General features: G+C 38.1%; 1 protein-coding gene across 13 annotated transcripts in view; it reads right to left on the minus strand.

Moving 5' to 3' along the window:
* MAST4 (microtubule associated serine/threonine kinase family member 4) overlaps positions 1–26105 on the minus strand; it is a 576955-nt gene that overhangs the window by 238540 nt on the left and 312310 nt on the right. For 6 of the 13 annotated variants that reach the window (XM_070586852.1, XM_070586849.1, XM_070586851.1 and 3 more), the window contains one exon: positions 20262–20297. The exons of the other annotated variants lie outside the window; for them this stretch is intronic. In XM_070586852.1, the coding sequence (XP_070442953.1) occupies positions 20262–20297 (36 nt within the window). The remainder of the gene's footprint in view (positions 1–20261; positions 20298–26105) is intronic. 13 annotated transcript variants of the gene reach the window in all.

The raw sequence follows: 26105 nt of genomic DNA on the forward strand, positions 1-26105 counted from the left end.
CTACGTATGCCAATAATCTAACAATTTTAGGTCTACAAGGGAACACCGCACTCTTCTCCCTCTCTCACACACAGGCACACTCTCATTTTACTATCAACCGAATGATACCTCAAACTTCACGAAAGCCACTAGCTACTTAATTATACCTAAATAAATGCTTACTGTGCCAATCAGACAATGGTCATATTAATCAATTTCTAGGCATAAGTAACCTGACATAATTAATCCAAGACCAAGAAGAAAGTCATGAAGAAACTTAACTGAGAACATTGCTATTTCCAACAACTTTTGTCAAATGAGTTCAATTACAAGGGTAATTATAAGATACATGCACACACAAACCAACAGTCTGGAATATAGAAAATAATGACTGTATCCTTAAAAAGGCAGTTTAGAGTCATGTTGTGGAATCTAATTTTTATCATCTTGTATAGTCTTCCAGTATAATTCTCAGTATACAAATCCAGATTTATTTGCTGCAAAATAAAATAGCATATTCATCACAAATGTTTTATCTATAGATCTAGAAAATACATTTGTAATGGAGATAACAAAAGGTTATATCTCAGATACAAAAAAATGTATGAGTTGATAAGAAAAATACAAACGACCTCAGAGACAATGGCAAATACATGAATAGATATTTCTCAGAAAAGAACAAAATAGGGGCTGGCCCCGTGGCCAAGTGGTTAAGCTCGCGCGCTCCGCTTCAGGCAGCCCAGTGTTTCGTTGGTTCGAATCCTGGGTGCAGACATGGCACTGCTCATCAAACCACACTGAGGCAGCATCCCACATGCCACAACTTGAAGGACCCACAATGAAGAATATACAACTATGTACCGGGGGGCTTTGGGGAGAAAAAGGAAAAAAAAATAAAATCTTTAAAAGAAAAGAAAAGAACAAAATAGCAAAATAAAATGAAAAGATGATAAAACATTTTGTTAGTGAAATGCAAATTAAAGTAACAATGTAATACCACTTTACACATAAATTGGCAAAATATAAACAATGTTAAAATACCTATTGTTGGCAGGGATATGGGAAACAGTGGTTCTTCTCAAATTATTAGCTAGTGGAAAGACGTGCATATATTATTTCTTCTCTCTGGTTCAGTTTGGATATTTTCTATTAACCGGTCTTACAGTTTATTAACCCTGTCTTCTGCTGTGTCTAATCTGCTGTTAAACCTATCATCGAGTTCTTAACTTCAGATATTGTACTTTTCAGTTATAAAATTTTCTATTTGGGGATTAGCCTGGTGGCATAGTGGTTAAGTTTGCACATTCCACTTCGGCAGCCTGGGGTTCATGGGTTCAGATCCTGGGTGTGGACATACACACTGCTCATCAAGCCATGCTGTGGTGGCATCCCACATACAAAATAGAGGAAGACTGGCCGAGATGTTAGCTCAGAGACAATCCTCCTCAAGCAAAATGAGGAAGATTAGCAACAGATGTTAGCTCAGGGTTAATATTCCTCACCAAAAAAAAAAAAAAAATTCTACTTGCTTCTTTTTTTTCACAAATTCCAATTCTCTGGTGAAATTTCCCAACTTTTCTTTAACATATTAGTCATGTTATTTTTAAGTCCTTACATTCTAACTTCAATCTCTGGAGCAAAATTGTGACTATAAATTACGTTGTCTTTCTTTTCTCTTGTCTTTGGTCATATGGTCCCTGTCTCTTAGCCTATCTATAACTTTTGATTATCAGGTACTGTGTATAAAAAACTGAAGAGGCTCTCCATCCCCCTGCCCAGGACATTTTAATGACATGGATACACTGTGTATCTCTTTGAATACTGTGGGCCTTTGAAGAGCCACAAACTATTGTAATATTTAATTTTTAATTATTTTAATATGTAATATTTAATATTTTTAACTCCTCAAGAACCAGTTTTTACCCCCACTGAGAGAGATGTTACTCCCACTGAGAAGCATGCTCTAAATGACGTTATCTTCTACTGGAGAGGGTTTTTCTTCCTCTTCTAGGCAGAGAATTAATCACTGTAATCCAATCACAGCCTGAGCTGATCACGGGTGGGTTACAGGTATGGTATGATTTAGCACACTGCAGATTTGCCCTTGTTCCTAGGGCATAGGCCTCTAGGACATTCAACTGGTATTATGGGGGTTCTTTGCTTAACTCCTCTCTAAGCTCATGACTAGAACATAGAAGTTAGCACTCTCCTTGTAGAACCAACCAAGACAGTGCTCTTCTGATTAAATGGGATCAGTCCATTAAATTCAGGCAATTTATTCATCTCTTAAAGTCATTTTCTTTTTCAGGATGGTAAGCAACTCTCAGTTAAATAGGAACAAGGCACTATGTGGCAAAATCACTATGCATTTTTTTTTAAAGTTGAGTTATATGGCCCTTCCCATTGTAGTTTTTCTTACACTAGAGAGTATATTTCACACTAACAGTCTACATTTATCTTAATAAGGCATTAGAAACATTCCAGCCACAAACCACCTGCCATGATCATTATGTAGTGCTTATTTGGGAATATGGTTCAATGCAATATGACAGTTAAAAAAGAGGTAAAAATATTGAAGAACAAAAATTGTTATTTGTACATGATACAATTTTATGTTTAAGAAGCCAAACAGAATCAATTGAAAAACTACTGGAACTAATAAAATAGTTAAGCAGCCTGAACGGATCCCATATGAACATATAAAATCCAATAGTTTTGTTACCTATGTCAAGAAGAAAATATGATTTATAAAAAGATCCTATTTACATAAAAAAATAAAAATACTCCAACATAGCTTAGTAAGAAAAGTTTGTGATCTATGATGGTAAAAAACACTTTAGAAAGAGAAACTGATACCAGTGTCATTAAATTGAATATAATAAATGTTCCTAGGGGGAAAAAAGATACTAAAAGATACACTTATCTCTAAATGAAATGTACACTTTTACTATTCCACTTAGGGAAATGTGGGATGGTGAGTGAACCTCAAATGTGATTCTAACATTTATCTACAAAAAAAGGATAGGTTAAAAAAAAATGAATAGACAAATCTATCACACAAAAACCTCAAACAGAAGAGCAAATTTGACAATATATGTCTATAGTTGTCAACAAACAGTGTAGTACTGGTTAAAGAAAACACAGACCACAGAAACAGAAAAGACAACAGAGAACATATATTAAATATAATGAGACATAACAAATGAGTGGGGAGGGAATTGTTCAGTGATGAGAGAAGGGAGTAACCTTAATTAGCAAAATGGGAAAAAAATTTTATCCTACCATGTACCAAAACAAACTACAGATACAATTAAACAAACATTTATTTTGTGCCTACCCGGTGCCAGATACTGTTAGGTATTGGAGAGTCAAAGATGAAAAGACAGTCCAGGAGTCTAAGAAACGAGGTAACACATCTGAAAGTGCACTGAGGTCCCCTCATCCCTTCTAGCAGGAAACGTTTTGTATGCTCATTTGAATGAGCCCTCACGGTACTGAGCAGGTGCTCCGTGCGTCCTACGTCCTATTCCCTGCACCGCCCCAACGCCTTCACATGCAAATGCACAGCACCTGCCACACAGCAGGTGCTCAGACATTGAAGAAATAGCAAATTACAGTGACTGCTTTTCTATGTGGGTGTGTTTCCCAACGAAAAGCCTGGGCTCTTGTGCTTCCACCCCCAATGAGTTAAAGTTTACTGCACTCAGTCATTTGCAGAATGATTAGGGCACAGAAAGCAATGGTAAAGGGGATCAATTAAGAAAAAGAAAGATAGGGGCCGGCCCCGTGGCACAGCAGTTAAGTGTGCACATTCTGCTTCGGTGGCCCAGGGTTCGCCAGTTCAGATCCTGGGTGTGGACATGGCACTGCTTGGCATGCCATGCTGTGGTAGGTGTCCCACGTATAAAGTGGAGGAAGATGGGCATGGATGTTAGCTCAGGGGCAGTCTTCCTCAGCAAAAAGAGGAGGATTGACAGCAGTTAGCTCAGGGCTAATCTTCCTCAAAAAAAAAAAAAAAAACGAAAGAAAAAGAAAGATAGCATATTTTTCATGTTTTTCACTTTACATCAAGCGCTGCATTGAGGAGAGAGGGGACCCAGGTAAGAGAGACTGAAAAAAGTGAGAAATGGAAGAAAGTATTTCTGAGCAGCAAAGAAGATAGTGCTAAAGACTAAGGGCACAAGACCCAGGACCCAAACATTTCAGCTTTATGACTTCCTAAAAGCACACCTATGTAATGCTTAATACACACCAGAAACTATTTAAGGTGATTTTACAAATACTATTTCATTTAACCTTTATAATAACCCATGATTTTGGGTGCCAGTATGATTATGTCCATTGTATAGATGAGAAACTGAAGACCAGAGATGTTAAGTAACTTGCCCAAGATTGTATAGCTATTAAGTGGTAAAGCCAGGATGCAAATTCAGGCGGTTATAAATAAGTTCCCATTGATAGAATTCATCCCCAGTGAATGACCCCCAAATTAAGACTTTCTTCTTTAAAGGTGGAAATAACAGAACAAGAAACAAAGGGAGCAGTCAAAGGGGTAAAGAAGACCCGAGTTTGAATCCTCTACCAATTACTAGCTGTGAGACCCTGGGCAAGTTAAATAACCATTGTGGGTCTTGGTTTCACATCAGTTAAATGGAGATAATAGAACCTAGCTTCAGAATGAAGGACTGAGAGAAACGCATCTCTGGAGAAGCACCTAGCAACTAAAGAGCACAAGGATTGAACAATGGCAGCAAATGTGGCTCTGGCTGCAGTTGGTATGGAGTGTCACACTGAGTACTGAGCTGGCAAAGCTCACCATGGGGTCCTCCAGGACAGAGAAGGAGGAGAGGACAGTTCTGGAAAGATAGCTCAGAGAATTTAGAGGAGTTGAGGGATAACTAGACTGGAAAAGGCAAAAGGGCAGACTCAGTGGGTAGCAAGGAGGTTGCAAGGTTACAACATAATTGGCCTCCATAGGCACCTTGGAAGACAGCACTTCCTCTTATTAAAGAGCTAATAATAATAAGAGTACATCAACTTCTATACCAAAAACATCACACTGCATAGTGTCAAAATCTAATGATTAAGTTAAGAAATGGGGGGGGGGGGCCTCTTCTTAGAGCTTCACTTGTCCACTCTGTTTGCAAAATGAATAAAAAATCAGATACTTTGAGTACTTTTCTTATAGTACTAGTAGTGCTATTAGGAGTCAGCAAACATTCATTGGTGCCCAGCATGTGCCAAGCACTGTGCAGAGCATTTGGATACACTATCTCCCCGAATCCTCATAATGGTCCTTCCTGTTTCCACCATTCCCATTTCAACAGAGGCAAAGTCACATAGCCACTAAGAGGCAGAAGTAGACTGGAAGATAGCCCTACCTCCCGAAAAGAGCAGATGACCTTAACTACGGTAGTTATTGCTTTCAAATACAAATGTTTGGAGGAAACATCTTTAGCAAAAGTAGGGAATCACCAAGCAAGGAGTGCCATGTTTCCACTCACCAAGGAGGTCCACCGCCTTTTAACTCATTAACACATGGTTTGCCCACATTCCTCCCCACCCCGCCCTTTGGATCCCACCTCTGTGGCCAGGTTACTTTACCTGCAGTAGGTGAGACAGCTAAAAGCAAGGCTGGATTGGTGGCATAACCAAAGCCAAATACCAAAAAATACAAAACTTAGGTAGAAAGAATTATTTCAGTACAGAGCATGAAGACAAGGATTAATTAGGCCCAGATGCACCTATTTTAAGTATAAATATTAATCAGCCTACTTATAAATCAAGTCATATCCATTAATGCACTAAAAGTAATTTGCACCAATTCTGGCATTTCATGTATTCTATGCCAGTGTTCCTCAAACTGGAGTCTAAAAATGATTACTAGGGAAATGTGAATACTTACCACATTTTTAAAAAACACTTTGTTGATATTCCATTGATAATCTTAAAAACTATGAACTGTGTAATGACTACCCTTTAATTTCAGACTGCTCCATGATTTCAGGGCCATATTTCCATTTGTGTTAATGATCAAGTTGACCAAATATTACTGTTTCAATTGGCTGAGCTAATGAGAAAAGACCAGAGGCCTGTTTAGGCCTAACAAATGAAGTAAGGGCCAAATGATGTCACGGAACACTATGGAACCATCACTAAAGGCTTTGCGTCAGAAAAGTCACAGGAGAATCGAGCTTCATATCGTATGTGGTAAATATGCCAACTCAAAAACAAATAAAGGAAGCTTGTGCAGCAGTGTATTCATATTGCTAAGAGCGATTTAATGTCAGCAAAGCATCATCATCAATATGTAATATTAATTGATGTTGTTATTTTGAACATTACACTTTTCAGTTTTGTTGTATTTGTGTTAATTTGTTTCAATTGTAGCAGTAAAACCTTTAAACACAAGAAGCTTATACCTGACTTTTTCCTTCATAAATGTATTCATTTTAATGATAATTATGTAAGTCAACACTGTGGGTGTGAAAAATTTTCTTTTTTAAAGAAGTTCACACATCATTCAAATTAGAGGAACACCCCTACATGTAAAGTCTCAAACTAAATTGGCTTGAGAAGCACTGAAATCACTCAGCAATCCCCACATGCTCCTCTCTGCTGTCGGGTGCTCCATAGAGAAGAGTGTAAGGCAAAGGACCTCACCACAAGAAGCTTCACATTCAGGGAGAAAGAAAAAGTCCATTTGAAGGAAACAAAATAAACCCTTCTTGACTTGTGACAGCCAAGGAGGCTTTTTTTCCCACGTTTTTAAAGGTATGCTCTTTTGGTGAAGAAGATTGGCCCTGAGCTAACATCTGTTGCCAATCTTCCTTTTTTTTTTCTCCCCAAAGCCCCAGCACATAGTTGTATATCCTAGTTGTAAGTCCTTCTAGTTCTTCCAGGTGGGACGCCGCCACAGCATGGCTTCATGAGCAGTGTGTAGATCTGCGCCCAGGATCTGAGCTGGCGGACCCTAGGCCGCCAAAGCAGAGCGTGCGAACTTAACCACTAGGCCAACGGGCAGCCTCCAAGGAGGCTTTTGAGAATCATATGAATGCTACAGAAAACACACACATACAAGTTTATATACAATTTCAGGGAGTTCCCAGATTCCAGAAAGCTAGCCATAGATCCCAGAATGAGAACACCTAAATAATTAGATAATAAGAATAGCTTATAAGAGATGAATTATTCTATGTCATTAACAAATGGACGTAAGCCAATGACATGCAACCAGAAAAGAAATAAGTAAGACCAAAAATTTGAAAATAACTTGCTAGATCAGTAAAAGAATTAGGAACAACTACTAATAGGTTTGGCTGAGGAAATTTCACCCAAATACATGTATATACAATTCCAGATCTCACTTTCAAGGACTCAAATTACAAAAATATCTCATCATCACTAAAATATTTTTATTTATCAAAACTTTTCTACATAACAGTTGCATATATGTACAATGTAGACATAGGGAGTTATCAGAAATGAGTACTTAGTTTAGTCCAAATAAAGAGATATGGACAGAATATCCATAATAGTGGTATATGTTTAATAATAATAGTAATAAATGATAATAAACTGGAGATATGCAAAAGGCTTGTTATATAAGCCTTGAAGGGACAGAGAAATCTCTGGCTTCTCAGTGTCTATGAGTTTCAAAATACGATTTCCATTTAGATGAGAATTAAAAGATATAGCTACCAGATTAGAAATAATTATGAGGAGTTACATTTACTTATTGCAAAAGAACCACTAAGCAATATTTTGAAAACCCCAACACAACGTTTTGTTGAAATTTATTTTAACCAAGTGCAGACTTTGAATAAATAAAGGGATTTAATTGCTAAATTTCATGGTTTGTCATAGAGAAAATATCAAATTTCACTCTAGCAAAGATTAATAGAAAAATCATAATAAAAACTGCAAATTATTTACATAGCTTAAGTAGATATCAAAGATTGCAGACATGCTCTGAGGAACAGAACTAATCAGCAACCCGTGACCCACCCATAGCTAATTACCAACCGCAACACGGAGAAAACCTTTATCGCCTATTCAGTTTACTGCAACTTTCAGATCAACATTTCATTTCTGCTCTTAAATAAGAACTAGCCATGCAGGGAATTTAATTTGAAGAGCAAGCACAATTTTGACAAAAGTTTATTTCACCTCCTTTTTTCTCTACTCTTTACTTTTTATTTTCGTGAGAAAACAAACCATGTTATTTCTTGAAATATACAACCTATGGGGTCGCCTAGAGTTCTCAGTCACCTCCACTTCTGAAATCACACTATCCAACTATAATAAAATAATGAAACTAAAGCCTTCTATGGAAAAGGCATCTGATGAAACTACTATTTGAACAAGCAAACTAGAGGTTAAAAGAAGACATGCATTTCTAAGATTGAACCCCTCTCTCCATGCCCAAGAATTCCCAAAGGAAAGGCCAACCTGTTAGAAAACTGATGAGTTTCAGCATCTTTCCCAGTAACAGTGACAGAAGCTTTCCTGACGAAGACTTACTTCTTACCCACTTATCTCCAGAAACCTCTCACATGATTCAAATTGAAGTCTGACAGACTTATCTTTAGAAAGCCTTCGCTGGTTAAGATTTTATGTACAGCAATTCTGAAGGGATAGTTAACGGAAGGAAGTCATTTATTACCAGCTAGGTTATTGTTTGAAGATAGTCTCTATTCCACTACCACCCCTGGAAAAAAGAATGCTGGATACTAACCTCTTTTTATAGTGTTTCCATTTCCCTGAAGATAATATGGCTTCAGGGCTCCTTCCATATTCTTAAAAAGCTGGCCATACCATCCAACAGGATCACCAGGTGTCAGTACTCCCATAGCAGTTTGAATGTCAGTGGGAACTATTTTCAGTCCTGCATTTGAGAAATTGGATGCTGTCCCTTTTATATAGTATCTTAATACCTACATGCCTTCATGGCAGCAAGACTGCCTTCAATATAATCTGAATACTTTTGGTGATGGAGCTCAAGGATAGCATGGATAAATTAAACATGAATACTTTTCAAACTTCATAGGTTGCTGCAGATTAACAACTAGAAATTAATAAATGAAATCCAGTGTAATGTCATGCCCAATCTTGTTTTATCCCCAAGAGTGATCACTATAATAACTTCGTCAGGAATGAGTTAAGAAAACTCTGTGAATAAGAGTTGGCTGGGCTCCTTTTACCAACCTCATCACTCCCCTGCACTCCCTCAAAAAAAAATAAAGGAAAGAAGACATTTACCCAAAACCAGTGCAGAAATTCCTCTCCCACCACAAAGAATCAGGATCCCGGAAAGCGCCAAGAAAGGGGAACACACAATTGATAAAACCAATAGCTTGAAGGAAGAATAAGTAATAGGAACCAAGGTTAGAAATGAACTTTTAAAAGCCTTGTAAATATTTGAAACTCCATAAAAATAAAATAAGGAAAAATAGGGGGCCAGCCCCGTTGCCAACTGGTTAAGTTCACACGCTCCACTTCAGCAGCCCAGGGTTTCACCACTTCAGATCCTGGGCGCGGACATGGCACCCCTCATCAGGCCATGCTGGGGCGGCGTCCCACATGCCACAACTAGAAGGACCCACAACTAAAAATATTCAACTATGTGCTCTGGGTCTTTGGGGAGAAAAAGGAAAAATAAAATCTTAAAAAAAAAGTTATAAAATAAGGAAAAATAAACTCAGTAAGAAACTAATACATTCTATGGACTTTAATATAAAGGATAGCATTAACTGCTCTACGAGTTCCTCAAGCAGTAGACACCTTTTGGGGTCTCACATCATTGTGATCTAAATGAGACACTGAGAAACTGACTTTGCCTTGTTATGGATAAAATAACTTCTAGGCAGCCATGTTTCCCCTAAAATCTGGACCGCCATGAAAATGTTCACCTCCAGGGGCTAGCTTTGAAGCCAGCTAGCCCCTAGAGTTGCAGAGAAACAGGAATAATTCAAGTTGGATAAAGCAAGCTTTGGGATAACCTGTGTTTCTCCTATGCAGCTGTGTGGATGGGTCCCGTCCACAACACCAAGAATATCACCTTAGTTTTGCCACAACAGTTTCATAAATCTGCTTCTCCTTCCTCCCAGGTCCAGCACTGTGTAATCTAAAGCAGACTCGCTCATCCTTGCTTCCCCCCAATTCACTCCATTGCATCAGAGAATCAGTTGCTAAAGATAGTGAATCCACATATAAAGGCAATTCTCTACTTTCCTGTTTCATATACTCCTGAAAATACATCCAAGGGTCGAATACATACTATCAGGGAATTTTTTTATTCAAATTTCCTAATTATTCCCCATATACTCCTCACTGATACACCTCAAATCAGTCCACATTCTTTAATTTTGTTCTTTCCAATCACAATCAAATACACACACCACTGGCCTAAGGATAATGAATGAATGATTGAAGCTAAGTATTGGTCTCTTTGGGAAAGACAACCTCCCCCAGGCGTCAGCCACATCAATTTTATGAGAGCTCCACTTCTTCTCACTGATACCAGCACGTTCTTTTCTCTCTTCTCTATTCAACTTTCTGAAACAATGGTAAGAAAAATGAAGTACTCAAAACACTGTTTTAATGCCAAGATGGTGATGCTCCTGAAACTGTTAGGTGGAAGAAAATGGTACTGACAAGCACCATCAATGGTATTAGGAAACAGAGTTTTCAATACATGAGGGAGCAGTTAAAGGGGGCACAGCTTCAGAGTCTTCTTTTCCAGTCCACAGAAAAGACGCTTTGGAGACAAGATGTCATGGGGCACAGTGGACTAGTTCTTCCTTAGGTCTTAGGAAGAAATTCTTTTCTTCATTCTCATTGTACCAGTCTTTCCTTTCCGATATACTGTGTACTCTAAATGGCAATGATTGGGGTTTCTGTGGAGAGGGTCTCTGTATCAGTCAGCATTAGGTGCAGTGGCAAATAATTGGTAACCCAAATATGTGGCTTAAACAAAATAGCTTATTGCTTACTTAGGCAAAAGAGGTTCCGAAGCAAGAAGTCCAGGGCTGGAGGGGTGGCTACCAAATCATCAGATTCAAGCTACTTCTACCTTTCAGTTGTATCACTCTTAGTGGGTAGAATCTATCCTCATATTCAACTCTTGGACCAATATGGCTGCTGGAGTTCTAGCCAACACAAATGCATTCCACACAGGAAGGAGAAAGTAGAAGAAAAAGCATCCCCACCAGCTGTCTATCCCTCAAGCAACTTCTGCTTAGATCTCACTGGCCAAAATGTAATACCATAACAACATCTAGCTGTGAGGGAAAGAGGCTGGTAGATATAGTTTTTTAGTTGAGCGCATTACCACCCTGACAAAAATGCGTTTTATCAGTAAAGTAGAAGGAAACCATGGATACTGGGTATATAGCTGGCCGTCTCGGCCAGTGTCTCAGCCGGTTTTAGTTCTGGTCATGAGCCCTGTCTCAGGGAAATCCATGAAGCACCTGAAGGGTCCAGCCATGTTCACCAAAGAAGACACCACTGCCAAGTGGGGCGACAGCCTTCCACAGCAGGGAAGAGCACACTGGCTCAGAGTGTCCCTCTGCAACTTTCCCCAAGCACCCTCACATGGGACAGAGAAAGCTGCAGTGACCTCTAGTCCTGGCCAACTCCATTTCCCCAGCTCATCTCAACCACATACTAGGCTATGCTCTGAAGGTGTATCTAAAAGGTTAAGACACCAGACCACATTCTCAGAGAAAACACATTACAGATAGTGGGGCGGGTTTCCAGATTTATCCACAAAGGCCTATTTCACAGGCAATGTAGTAAAAATGTATTCATTTGCCATTATCTAAAGTGGAATCGATTGGATTTCAATAGATTAGTCTTTGCTCTAATGAGGTGTGCAGAAGAGCCTGGATGGAAGGAAAAAGAAAGAGCAAGGAGAAACTCATATTTCTTCTCAGCTTTGTTCTCTGGCAAATGCACCTTTCAATTGCTTCCTCCCTGACAAGTAACTTGTCTTACCCTGTGTTTTCCCACAGTCCTTTCACTCTCTTCGGCAGGGCTCTGAAGCCCATTCAGAGGAAATCCGTGAGAAAAGGAGGAGACAGTCCACAGACCCAACAAGCTCAAGCTAGACAATGCCTATTGGCAGGTGGAATCTCCCTGCCAGACCTGAGCAATGGAGATGAGAATAGAGTGGTGTTATGGGTTGAACTGTGTCCCCAAAAGATGCTGAAGTCCTAATTCCTAGTACCTATGGACGTGATCTTATTTGGAAATAGGGTCTTTGCAGATGATAAAGTTAAGATGAGGTTATTAGTGGGCCCTAACCCCAGAGGCTGTGTCCTTATAAAGGGGGAAATTTGGATACAGAAAGAGTCATGCACATAGGGAAAATGTCATATAGCTGTGATATAGGGAATTCAAGCCAGACCAGTGGGAACTACACTTTGAATAGGCATCTATTTCTGGCACTCCTCAATGAGATTGGTAAATGGAAGTCTGCACCACCAATGCTTAAAATTCTCCTTGACAAAGTAGTAAAGTGGATAACTTAGAATTTAGGATAATATTAAAATTAAATTAACTCCTTTATGAAGAGGACTGAGAAAACATTAAAATATTAATCAAAACTGCATCCATCATTCTTATCTGTTCTCATAAAAGACTTAAACATAAAAATAAAATAAAATTGCATTAGACTCAAACTCATTAAGTGGAGGACCCAGCATCCCCCATTGTATTTGGTGCATAGAAACTTACTAAAACTTGGAACAACTTAATGTAGGAAATCAGTAATTAATTGCTCAATCAATTAATGGCTTACTCCAAGAGAGTGTTAAGAGGTAAAGGAGATATGTGATTTCAAAACAATATTCTGCAAATATTTCTGGCACACCTGTTCCATGCCAGCACGGTTCTAGGTGCAGAGAATATAGCAGGGAACAAACTCCCTGGCCCCAGGGAGCCCCATTCCAGCAGGATAGCAGCTAGCAAGTTACACTAACGATGCATCCTGAGGAACTCTGGGAAACCCTCCCTGATCAATAAATCAGTCTACCAATCACAACTTGGCTAAGAATGGCTGCTGTGTTGGTTTCCGGGGAAATATTGTAAGGCCCCAAGTGTTAAAGCAAAACAAAGACTCTGTTGACTACTGACACCTGTTAAAATGAGTTGTTCAGAGTGATTTCCTGCACACAAAAAGTAGAAGCCTCCCTGAACCTAAACAAATACTGCCAACAGCTGCAGAAAAAATGTTAGCATTTGGAATTTCAGGGGCCGGCCCGGGGGCTCAGCAGTTAAGTGCACATGTACCGCGTTGGCGGCCCAGGGTTCACCGGTTTGGATCCCGGGTGCAGACACGCTACCTCTTGGCAAGCCATGCTGTGCTAGGCATCCCACATATAATGTAGAGGATGATGGGCATGGATGTTAGCGCAGGGCCAGTCTTCCTCAGCAAAAAGAGGAGGATTGGCGGCAGATGTTAGCTCAGGGCTAATTGTCCTCAAAAAAAAAATAAATAAATAAATAAATACATAAAAATAATATTTGGAATTTTATAAAATGGATTATTGAAAGTGAGGGAATGCCTCAGCCCCTAAACACTATACATGACAATGAGAAACAGGCCAGCACTTCACTCTCTGGCTGGTTCTGTTTAAGACAGCGATTCCATGGGCAAGGAGGCTACTCAGCTCAGATATGACTGGTCAGCTCCAGTAAGTACTTCCCAACTGGAAAGAAAATGTGTACCAAGAATCAAGAAACCACCAAGTAACAAGGATTTAGAAAACAGCCTGAAAAGAAATATACTAAAACACTTGTGGGGAGTGTCTCAACATGATGAGATTATGGATGAAAACTTTTATTCTTTAGACTTCTGTATTTTCCTATAATGGAAATAATCATGAAAAATGATTAACACTTTATGATCTAAGAATTTTCACAGTAAAATAAAATGCTACCCCACTTCTTAACTGCTAAGAGACTGTAACACTGAAAATACTTCAAGGAAAAATGATTTAATGCATCAAAAGACACAAGCAAAAGCTAAATTCTCTGCTTTTTGAACTATCTTTTCTTTAAGTGATAAGATAAGGGGTGATTTTGGATGCATTTTTTCCTGTTGTCTAGTTCTTGTACAGTGATCACCTGTGTGATTGACAGAAGTATTATTTAAGTTATTATTTTCTACAAAGACCAATTAGTCCTAACTTATTAAGATACTATAAGTTCTACATTACTGCTCAAAAAATAGACCACAATAATAGGGGTACACGTATCAATTTATTCTCCAAAAACCATTCTTGGAAATGCCTCCGGGTTTGAATTACTTCCCTCTTTGAAAGGATCCATAGAAGTTCAGAGAGGTCAAAATCTACAAACTCTTCTGAAATTAGCTATTTCAACGGAACACAGGTCCCTGGTCCTCACCACCGCTACTCTGCCAGCAAATCAGCCCCAAATCTGATGAGTCAATGAGAGGAGATGGCAGGAGGGAGAAAACAAAAGAGTGAAGTGGTTTGGTTTTCAAACCTCTATCATATGGCATACATCGCAGGACTAAGTATTCCCTGATGATGGAAAAACACTGAGCCCAGTGCCAGCTACCTGTTTTACGACAGGTTTTTAAAGTTCATCTTAAGATGAGCTTTTTCTCCCTTCTGTTCCAAACCCCATTTCCCAATAATGGAATGGTAGGTTATGAAGCCAGAGAACAATTTGTGACATCTCTGCATCCCTCTACCTTCAAGGCCAACTTTCATCAGTCCCCCCCAAACAACTGAAATATATGACTGTGTTCTTAGGTTAAGGTCAGTGCTCAGGGTTACAACCACAGGCAGAATGAGTGCTATACAAGCAAGAAAAAAGAGCTCTGGCATCCTCAATAGCCTCATTTGCACTCTACAGAGAAGGGGGATGGCTGAGAGGGGCCCTGAGGCGGGAGGCAATGGGACCTCTGGGGTTTCAGGAGGATGCAGATCTAGGACCACAATAAAAAGAGGATAAATAAAAAGAGGATAAAAAGAGGATAACTTGAAGAATGTGAGCCACAACCTCAGGAAGCACCTACGACCCTCGCAGCCCTGCGCTCACTGGCCAGCCTCGTTTCTCTTTGAGGCTGTTCTCCCAATGGCTGACTAGAGAGATTTTTTCCAGCCTTCATTTTGAAGGCTCTTGCTGCCAACACCTGTCTCAACTGTCACTGGCTGACCCCTTCAGATGGGAGAGCGAGATTCCCCAATATTAACGTACCCCAAGAGAACAGTTCTTTCTGCCACGCTCACCTCGGGTACGAAAGCCTTCAACTACCTGGCGTTTCTTTTAATCAATTATACTGCTTTTGGGCTCATTTTACAAAGCCATCTGGCTTTGCAGATATCAATGCAAGGACTATGAAAAACCCCACTTTTTATTGTGGCCCCGCAATGGGGAGCAATCCACTTCAAAGTGTGTTAAGCTCTCAGGGTCCTGGTGTAGAAATAGCTCACTCAGACACTTCATTGTTCAGACATCCAAGGAGACTAGCCATCTAGGAGATAAAAGGCTTCTTCTAAAAGCATCATGTAAAAGAAAATATTTGTTCAGTCACAGTGTCCCTACAAATGTGATCTTATGCTCCATGGCTGGATGTCTAAGAAGATGAAAATGAAGGGGGCCTTAACAGATCTCGTGGAGACCTGGTCAGATAAATTGGAGGTTGGGGATATGTGCTGTCCTAAATTGGAGAACGCTGAGGTGCCCTTTTACCCCTGAATATTCTACTCATTCTTACAAAATGTTTCACACCTCAGGATGGAACTAAGGAGAAATGCTTTGACATCTTTTTTCACTACTGAATACAAGTGCAATTATATTTAAAATATCTTTTCTTTCTATTGCTTTGACAGGTTCACTTTTGAGGTTTCCTATTCATACATTTCAATAGTCCTGTCTCTTTCTAAGAGATGGTAAGCTGGCCTTTAACAAATTCAATACTAGGAGAAGGAACCAATGTGGGTTTTTTTGTTGTTTTTTGCAAATAGTTATTTCATTCATTAGAATTCGAATGTTAACAGAAATAACAACAGTAAATTCAAGGAGACTGACATTTAAACATTTAGATGTATAAATATTTTGTGGGGATTAATAAATAGGGGCCAAATTTAAAGTGTCATTTTAAAAAGTCGTCCTTTGACATAACTTAACCTGGAAGTTAAATGCAGCTGGTGGAACACGTCACCAGCTCACAATAGGTTTCCCAAAAGAGGTAGCTATTCCTCTTCAAGGCACAGAGAAGAAGGTCATTGACTACTGACCCAGTGGCTTCACCTGAATAAATGGAGCAGTTTCAACACATTTCTTAATGGCCAGAAGACCTGACGGCAGAAAACACAAGTGCTGAGGTCACGATTACAGCTGATTTATAATTTCTGCAATGAGCCCAGGGCAGGGTGGGTCCTCACTCCAGAAGAACTACATCTTCTCTAGTGATGCTACCCTTTCCCACTGACAGGCCTGTGCAAAATGGAAGCACTATGGAAGTCTCATATGCATTGGATCTGCTGCATCAATATTTTGTTCTACTGCCCATATGTAGGGGCTTAGCATATTCTCACAGTGGATCAAGGCAACACAAAGATGGGAAACTGGTGATATCTTCTTTTGAGACAACTTAAGATAGTGCCAAACACACAAAAGTAACATTTAATGAGAGTAATGGTTTAACAAGAACAAGAGAACACTATTAAATTAGAACAAGGCTAAGTGAAGTTACATTTTACCTTGCCCATTTGTAGGCAACCTTTACAAATCTTAAATTGATAATGAACGTGTACAAAATATTGACCTTGATTCAGTTTTAACTTTTTAGTTATAAAATTTTTTCATCTTTTAAAAGTACAATACCACATAAGGTGGTTTTATTTCAGTTTGGTCTAGATTAAGGGTATCTATGATTTCAGGTGGTTCAGTTTACCTTATCTCATTAGGTCTAGGAATGATATCCCTGGCCTTAAGGACTGCTGCTTTGAACATAATACCTGAAATGTTTTTGGAGGTACATCATTGTTTTTTGGTAGCACAGTAATATCATCACTTGCTTAGTATCTTGATGTAAGGCAGAGGGGCTCGACATAACCTTAGTTGATTCATTTAAATCAACATATATGATTATTTTTATCCATTGTTGCAGTTTGGGGCACATCTCCCCTCATTCCTCAAGTCCTGTGAGCATTATTTTAATTATTCTAGTGCTTATATCGTTCCAGTTTATCACTTCAAGTCCTCTAATCACACTGGCTTTTTGAATATGTTGGTACACCGCAGCAACAAGAGTTCTTCTGGCTTCAAGAATAAAACACTCTGTTCACTGCCTGTGGACTCCTATAGTCACTCTAACCCCTGATCACAGATGGCTGTTTATGTTTATTTGTTTTACAAAAACAGAGAGATTATCTATCTTAATTTAAATAATTCCATCTTCCAAAGTCTTTATAATTGGGCATCCATGGAGCAAATTAAAAACTTAAATATTTGACAGTCTTATAAAAGAAACATTTATTATTAATCTTATGATACCCTTACTTCATTGTTTTTTACTGTGATTTTACGTTCTTGTGATAGACTACATATATTTAAAACCAATTTTAACAATGTACAATTTACACACATGCATAAGTATACTTAAAATATACTCTATTATATTTTTATATTTATCTTTATCAACTCTGCCATGTTGATGATGATTAAAACTTGAGAGCTGGAAACACAATTTGGTTTGATCAAAATACAGCTCATTTGGGAACACTAGAAACATGATATGCCTATTATTTAGCACAGTTTATATCATTTGTCTCCTCTGATATAACATGATTGACTCTTGGCTTCTGGTAGGCTCAACTTGTTCAATGGCTTATAATTACCATTTCCTCTGTCACTTAAATTTCCCTGATTTGCCAGCCGAAGTTCCTTCAGTTCATTTATCTGTCCTTTATAGCTCAACCTCCACACATAGTTGAAAGCATCCTTGCTCTTTAGCAAAAAAAACCAAAAACAAAAAAACTGAAACAAAAAAATTTTCCCTATCCCAATCAGTTATGTTCCAAAAAGAGTCCTGACACCTTTTAACGGAAAGTAATGTAAGAGATGCAAATCGGGGTACACACACCACCTATTAGATGATTTCATACGAGTACTGGGTGGAAGCCAGGAGGTAACTGTTCATTACCTTCTTTAAAACAGAGAAGAAAAATTATATTTGTTTTTGATTTAATGAAGATTGTAAGTTCATGAAGAATGTTTAAATTTAACTCTAACTTTACTAAGTCCTTTTTTGGTCTTGATGTGAATAATTTAAATTAATTTCCCCCTCTCTTTTCTAAATTACCATCTTTAATATTTATACATATGCAAAATTGCCATGCCAACCCATTTATTTGAATTACAATATGATTGAAAGTACTAGGAATCTCATTTTTTAAAACATAACTGTATTTTCTCCAAGTAAATCATTCCATAATAGTCACAATATATTAATTATTTCACCATTTCAGTTTTGGCTGTACAACAAACTAATGGTTTTCTAACTAACCAAGTATACATGAGTAGAACCTACGTGGGGATGTCCTTTTATTTCCACAAGCAAAATACAGACCTTGTGTATATCTGTATATCAGTTCATTTGTAAGACAATATTACTTTCATCTTTAATTGCAGGCAGTTTAGTGTTTTGCTCCAATATTTCAAATGCTTTTAAAAAAGCACAAAAGGTATTTATTACCTTCATATTATAACAACTGAAGTTTTGGAAAAGCAATTAAGAATATCAGTGAATACAATTAAGTTAATATCACATTAACATAAATTTAAAATTAAAAAATTGTCAAAAACATATATTAAACAACTTTACTCAAAATTTCAACTGTGACAATTTCTTAAGTCAACATTGTTTAAGTTTTACAAGAACCAAATCATAATAGATAGCAAAATACATGGTTTATAATGCACTTTGGTTACAGTTCATGGTTCACAGTACTGTACTTACACACCCCTCAACCAATCCAGGTACGAGCATATTTATAACTTGATACATAAACAGAAATACAAATTACTCATAAGGTTACAGTCATTGAAAGCTTTAACCACCTTAGTTTTAATGCAATAATCCAATTTGTGGATAGATTAAAATATGTCATCCTGTATTCCCATTTTTGCATCTTGAGGCAATCGTACAATTATCATGAGAAAGTAAAACCACATTTAAAGAATTAAAATTCACAGAAGAAAAAACCCTTGGGTTATCAGTAAATATTTTCCAATTAGTAACATCAAGTAAAGAGATCCCCAAATGGATAAATATTAATTCTTTGGTTCTATTTATCACATATTGTTATAGTAACCTCTATATTCAAAACATTTAAGAAAAAATTCCTCAACTTTAAGTTTTAAAATTTAATTTAACCAGAATATGAAAAAAATGGCTGAAAACAACCATGAAAAGACCAGTGAAGGAGAACTTACCAGACATTACAACTTACTAAAAAGCCACTGCATTCAAAACAGAATATTGGCACAGAAATAGACAGCAATCAGAATAGACAATACAGAAACAGATCAGGTATACATGGCATCTTTATATGTGACAATGGTAACATTTCAACCCCATGAAAAATAAAGTTTCTTATAATAACTAGGACTTAAGTAACTGGTTTTCCATCTAAGGGGGGAAAAAAGAAAGAATCCTACCTCATATCATGCACAAAATTTAAAATTGGAGTCAGATTTGAATGTTTTAAAAAATTGGGGAGAAAATTTAAGAGAATATTTGAAGGCCTTGGGATGGATGAAACCACCCTAAGCAAAACAGATAACTCAGAAGCAATAAAGAAAAAGATAGATGTGATTAAACAATAATTAACAATTTTCATTTGGCAAAAGACATCATACACAGAGACAAGAACTGTAATATATTTGCACACATACAGCAAAGGATTAACATTTCTAAAACACAATAGCTCCCAGAAATTGTGAAAGAAAAACACAACCAAATAGGAAAAAGAGCAGTAGAAATGAACATGAAATGAAGAAAGAGAAATTCAAGTGGACAATAAACATATGAAAATATACTCAACATCAGTGGTGGTGAAGGAAATGCAAATTAAAGTCATGAGTAGAGATCATAAGATTAGCAGGAAGTAAAAGGAGCAGTGACATGCAGTGCTGGTGAGAATGTAGGAAATGGGTACTCCGTGTGCAAATGTGATTTACTATTCCTTTGGGGCAAATAATCTAGCAATATCTATTAAAATTAAAAATACACATACCGTTTGACCAAGCAATTCCACTTCTGGGAATCTATCCTATAGGAAAAAAAAAGGACCAGTACGTAAGGATATAGGTACAAAGGTGTTTACTGCAGCATTGTTTGTTGTGGGGCAGAGGAGGAGCGGGGACTGGAAATGACATGAATGCCCATTGATGAGGAAATGGTTGAAAGAAATGTAACATATCTCTACCTAGAGTATTATATAATTATGAAAAATAATGGGATAAATCTGTAGATACTGACTGGGAAGACTGATAAAGAGAGAAAGATAGTAGCGACAACTGCAACAAATCAATGCACGTGCATGCACTCATATGTGTATGAAGGAAGGAATGGAAGAACACAGACCAGGGAAAAATGACTCCAGAGGGCTGTGAGTGCAGACAGGGACTGGAAGGGATGGGGATTATTTAATTTCTCTTCGTATATCTTTGTGTTATTTCACTATTTACTATGAGCACTGTGTTAATTTTATAATTTTCAAAAACTTATTTAAGAAAAAAATATTAGCTTTCATTAGAGGTAGCAGAGTAGTAGCATTTCCAGACATTCATCTTCAGGAAAATAGTAGCAAATAAACAAATATTCCCTTCGTTGCTTATGCCAGTCACCATAGTGTTCATTTTTGATGCCTTACCCAATATCCATTCCCTCTCTCTCCCATAGGTGAATCGGCCATGTGGTTTGGGTGGGACTGACTCTACCCCATTCCCAGGGAATCCTGAATGGTCTAAGTCAGTTCTGTCCACCAGAAATACAATTTAAAGACACTTAGATAATTTTAAATTTTCTAGTAGTCACATTAAAATAAATCCAAAAGAAATGTGAAAGTGATTTTAATAATGCATTGGTATTCTAACCCAATACACCAAAAATACTATCATTTCAACATGCAATTAATGTACAAATTATTAACTAGATATTTCACATCTCTTTTTCACATCTTAATTTGGGTTAGTTACATTTCAAGAGCTCAAGAGCCACATGAGGCTACTGGTGACCATACTGGATGGCACTGTTCTAAGCTAACGAGAGTAATGCTATAAATATTACCATATTCAAGGGTGGACACATAATTTAAGATTGTCTAATCAAGAGAAATCCATAATGGTAGGAGAAGAAAAATCCTCTCTTGAGAATAAACAAGAAACAGTAACCCTGAAAACTGCTAGCAGCTGTCTATGAGCTAGGAAAGCAGCCTCCACTGGGACGAAGGAGAAACTGGGTCCTTGTGTCAACATTGAACCTCTGGACCAAGCTCTACAAGACGACTGGACATTTTAATTACATGAGCTGGTAAATTTCCTTTGTTTTTTCAGCTACCATGAGTTAGGTTTTCTATTAGTTATAATCAAAAGTATCCCAACTGATGAACTCATCTATGGGCAATGTCAAGTGCAAACAAATATTTTCTTGCTAAGTGAATTAACTCAAATGTTCAATATTTCTTCCATTTATTTGTAGTTAAGGTATGCTTTTGTTAAACTAGGCTTATTTAATAACATTTTTAGGCATCCTCTGCAAACATGCCCAAAGAAGATTTCCACAGACTAATTCCTGATCATCCAGGGTAACTTTCCACGGTCACCACATACCACAGTATTTCTCTGAGACAACAGAGACATGCGGTGTCACAACAATCAATCAGCTCTACTCTCACTTCACCCTCTTTTCTGGTCCCCCCTCACTAGACCAGGGTTCCCCAACTCTGGCACTATTGGCACTCTGGGGGTGGGGGTGTTTTTCTGTACATTGTAGGATGTTTAGCAGCAGCCCTGGCCTCTACTACTCACTAAATGATAGGAGAAACCCCATCCTCCAGTAGTTGTGACAAACAAAAATGTCTCTAGACGTTGTCAAATGTCCCCTTAGGGTACAAAAATCACCCCTCGTTGAGAACCACTGTTATAGACCAGCAATCAGTTCAAATGTACAAGTGACCTTCACTGTTTCCTAAGACTCAGTCATTGCAGCAATCATTAAAGCATGATGCACACCTCTCTCAGTGTTCCCTGCATCACAACCTTTGCAGACCTTGTGGCCCACTGCTCTACTAGACATAAACACATGAGGTTCTAGACGTGAACCTGGTCTGGTCATGCTCTTCCTCCTTTATTCTCCGACTACGCTGAGCCTGAATTCTCCATTGCAGTTCTTCTTTCCAGAAGAAATGTGTATAATTCCCTCTAACTTAAGCTTGAAATCATTACTTGTGCTGCTCCCAGAACCACCCACCCAACCATTTCTCTTCGGCTTCTCTCAGGGAATTTTTCTGACAAAGTATTTGCTCACTGATGGTCACTCATTCTTCAAGTCAGTCTCCCCTGGCTGGGTCACCCATCTCCTCCATCAGTAAATCTTGGGGACAATTCTATCCCCGTCTCTCTAAACTGTATTAATCCACACATTAGTCTCCCTAATCCATCTCTAAGACTAGAGTTTCATTATAACCACTGGAAAACTCTTCATAGCTCCTCAAATTGATCTATAGATTTAATGTAATTCCAATAAAAATCTTAATAGGCTTTTTTGGTAGAAACTGACAAACTAATTCCAAAATTAAAGAACCCAGAATAGCCAAAACAACTTTGAAAAAACTGAACAAAGTTGGAAGACTAACACTATCTGATATCTAAACTTATTATAAAGCTACAATAATCAAAACCATGTGGTATTGATATAAAGACAGACATAAGGTCAATGAAATAGAGTAGAAAGACTGTCAATAGACACACATACATGGACAACTGATTTTCAACAAAAGCAATTCAGTGGAGAAAGTATAGTCTGTTCAACGAATGGGCTGAAACAATTAGATACCTTTTTGCAAGAACATGAGCTTTGATCCATTCTTCACCCCCTATACAAAACTAACTCAAAATGGGTCATAGACGTAAATGTAAAATCTAAAACCATAAATCTTCTGGAAAAAAACATTGGCAAAAGCCTTTGTGACTCTGGATCAGGCAAAGATGACTTAGATGCAACACCAAAAACATGACCACTTAAACAACAAATTGGTAAAGTAGACATCAAAATTAAAAATGTCTGCCCTTCAATAGATGCTGTAAAGAGATTGAAAACATAAGCCACAAGCTCTGAAAAAATTGATCAATCATCTTTAGCAGCTTTATTTTTAATGGCCAAAAACTATAAGCAACCCAAATGCCCATCAGTAAGCAAATGGATAATCAAACTATGGTCCATCCATTCAATACAATGTTATTTAGCAAAAAAAAGTTATGAGCTATTAACATATGCTACAACATAGTGAATCTCAAGATAATTATGCTGAGTGAAAGAAACTAGACCAATAGAAGTAAAGTATAAACAGTATCATTCCATTTATTTAAAATTTTAGAAAATGCAAACTGAGCTTTAGGGATGGAAAGCATTAGTAATCACCTCAATTGGGCCTGTAGGGGTGGAGGGAGTGACTACAAATCGCTGAGGAAATTTCAAGGGAGATGGATATTTCATTACCTTGGCTCAGGTAGTGGCTTCACAGGTATATACATGTGTCAAAATTTATGCAACTGTGTCCTTTAAATTTATTTACTTACTTTTTTTTTGATGAAGATTAGCCCTGAGCTAACTCCTGCCAATCCTCCTGTTTTTGCTGAGGAAGACTGGCCCTAAGCTAACATCCATGCCCATCTTCCTCTACTTTATACATGGTACGCCTACCACATCATCGTGTGCCAAGTGGTGTCATGTCCGCACCCGGGATCCGAACCAGCGAACCCCAGGCCGCTGAAGCAGAACGTGCGCACTTAACCACTTTGCCACCGGGCCCGGTCCCTGTGTCTTTTAAATTAAGTGCAGTTAACTGTATGCCAATTATGCTTGAATAAAGCTGTTTTTTTTCTTTTTTTAAAGGGAGGGGAAGCCTTGTTAGCTGTTGGGGAGAACATTAATGCTAGACCATGTAGGGTTAGACGGCTCCCGGGACAGCTGAAATTAGTTCAGGATACATGGGATTTCACGACAGGAAGCCGTTTTGGTTTTCTTGTTTGTTTTGTTGTCTCAAATTCAGGTGTGGCCTAATACAAATAGAATTCACAATTCCTGGGTACTTAACATAATGCAGCCTAGGTGATGTTAAATTGTAGCTAAAAGGTGCATGTTGGGTAGGGAGAGACTAGACAGAGCCTCAAGAAGTTCCAATTTGAATTCTCTTTGCTTTAATTCTCCTTTTAAGTATCTCCCAAGATAACCACCCCCATCACCATCCCCTACCGTGGTCTTACAGATATGTCTGACCAACATCTCTCAGCAGAAAAACTTAGAATACAGCTAAGTGACCTCAATACTCCGAGATAGTAATTAAGCAACATGCTTTTAACCAGATGTTTGATGACAATATTTTTCCCTGTGATTCTATTAGAATTAACTGCATTTACATACAAATTGGTAATACCTTGGAATCCCACCTAAAAAAGCCACCATTGTTCCCCTAAGACACGAAACCCGTGTACTGATCTATTAGTTTCATTTCAGCATGTAATGTCAAGTGCATTTTTAAAATAGACTCCATTGCTTCTAAACGCTTCTTTAATCCACAAGGACTGGTTTTAGCATTTAAACTAATTTATCCTAGACATAAAAAGCCTTCAGCTTATTCTCCCAGATAATTGATTCTTGATTTGTTAAGATACTAAACACTATGCTTTATAGGATGAAATACAAAACCCCTGGCGAACTCACTCGTGTGTCCCACGGCAAGCAAACATTGTTTAGCGCCTCAGCAGAGAGGCCGAGGGAGACCGAGAAAAGAAGCAGAATGCTCCACCCTTTGATCTGCTGCCACCCAGGGGAAGGTCCCCACTGCTCCTGCAGTGAACATTATCATTTGTTCCACAGCAGCTACGCAAGGACTTCATATGCTGCCCACTTCTCAAAGCAAATACCCTCCTCAGTTTCTGAAAAATAAAAGTAAATCCCAAAGATAACCTCTGCCTCAAAGCTGACTTTCCTAAGTAAAAGTACATACCACCGACACCAACAACAATAAAAGACTGCACTGGAAAAATCAGGCTTTAATAAGAATTCAGCACTCAGTGCCAATGTCACCACAAGGTTAATCCACTGATCTGTACGACAGGACAAAAGCTAGAAATCATTTTTCCTGCACAATAAAGAGCATGAAGCATATGCCAAATTAATATTTTCTAATAGAGTACAAACACTTTCACATAAGCATCTACAAAATATGCAAATATTTCTTGAAAGTTTATAGTTCCAGAAGAAATGCATTTCAAAATCTTTCCCTAAATATAACATGTATATCTGAATTTATTATCGTTAGAATTTTTATTCTTAAAAAGACATTAGAATTTATCTTTTTGTGCCAGGTCAAGGTCATGCCACCCATTTCCACAAGCAAATTAAATCCACAGAATATACTTCATAAAACTTTTTCCTAACTGCATAGAACTCCCTTATGGTACTAGTCAAAAGTTACCTGGGTCATGTATGAAGTGAGGCAGAGCCCAGAAGACCAATGGGAAGAGAAGTGAACAGTTGCTGGCATGTTCTATGGGCACTTCTTCTGTTCTAACACATTAGCATGGAAAAGTCCCCAGCCTCATCCCAGGAGAGGAGACTTTATAACAACATGTTAAAAGGCAATGCATGTGTATTCAGATGAAAGTAATGACCTGCCAGAATTCTCAGAGGGTGAGGCCCCCACTGCAGAAAAGCAGAGAAGGAAACCCTAAAATAATTTCTTCCCAGCTGCTTAGGTCTGAGAGTCAGTGCAAAAAGAGTAAAAGAGTAGGGCCTTTAATTCTCAGGAGTAAGAATGGCAGAGGAAACCACAGATTCTAAGGAGAAACACCAA

This window comes from Equus przewalskii, chromosome 20 (assembly GCF_037783145.1).
Source record: "Equus przewalskii isolate Varuska chromosome 20, EquPr2, whole genome shotgun sequence".
Lineage (NCBI taxonomy): Eukaryota > Metazoa > Chordata > Mammalia > Perissodactyla > Equidae > Equus > Equus przewalskii.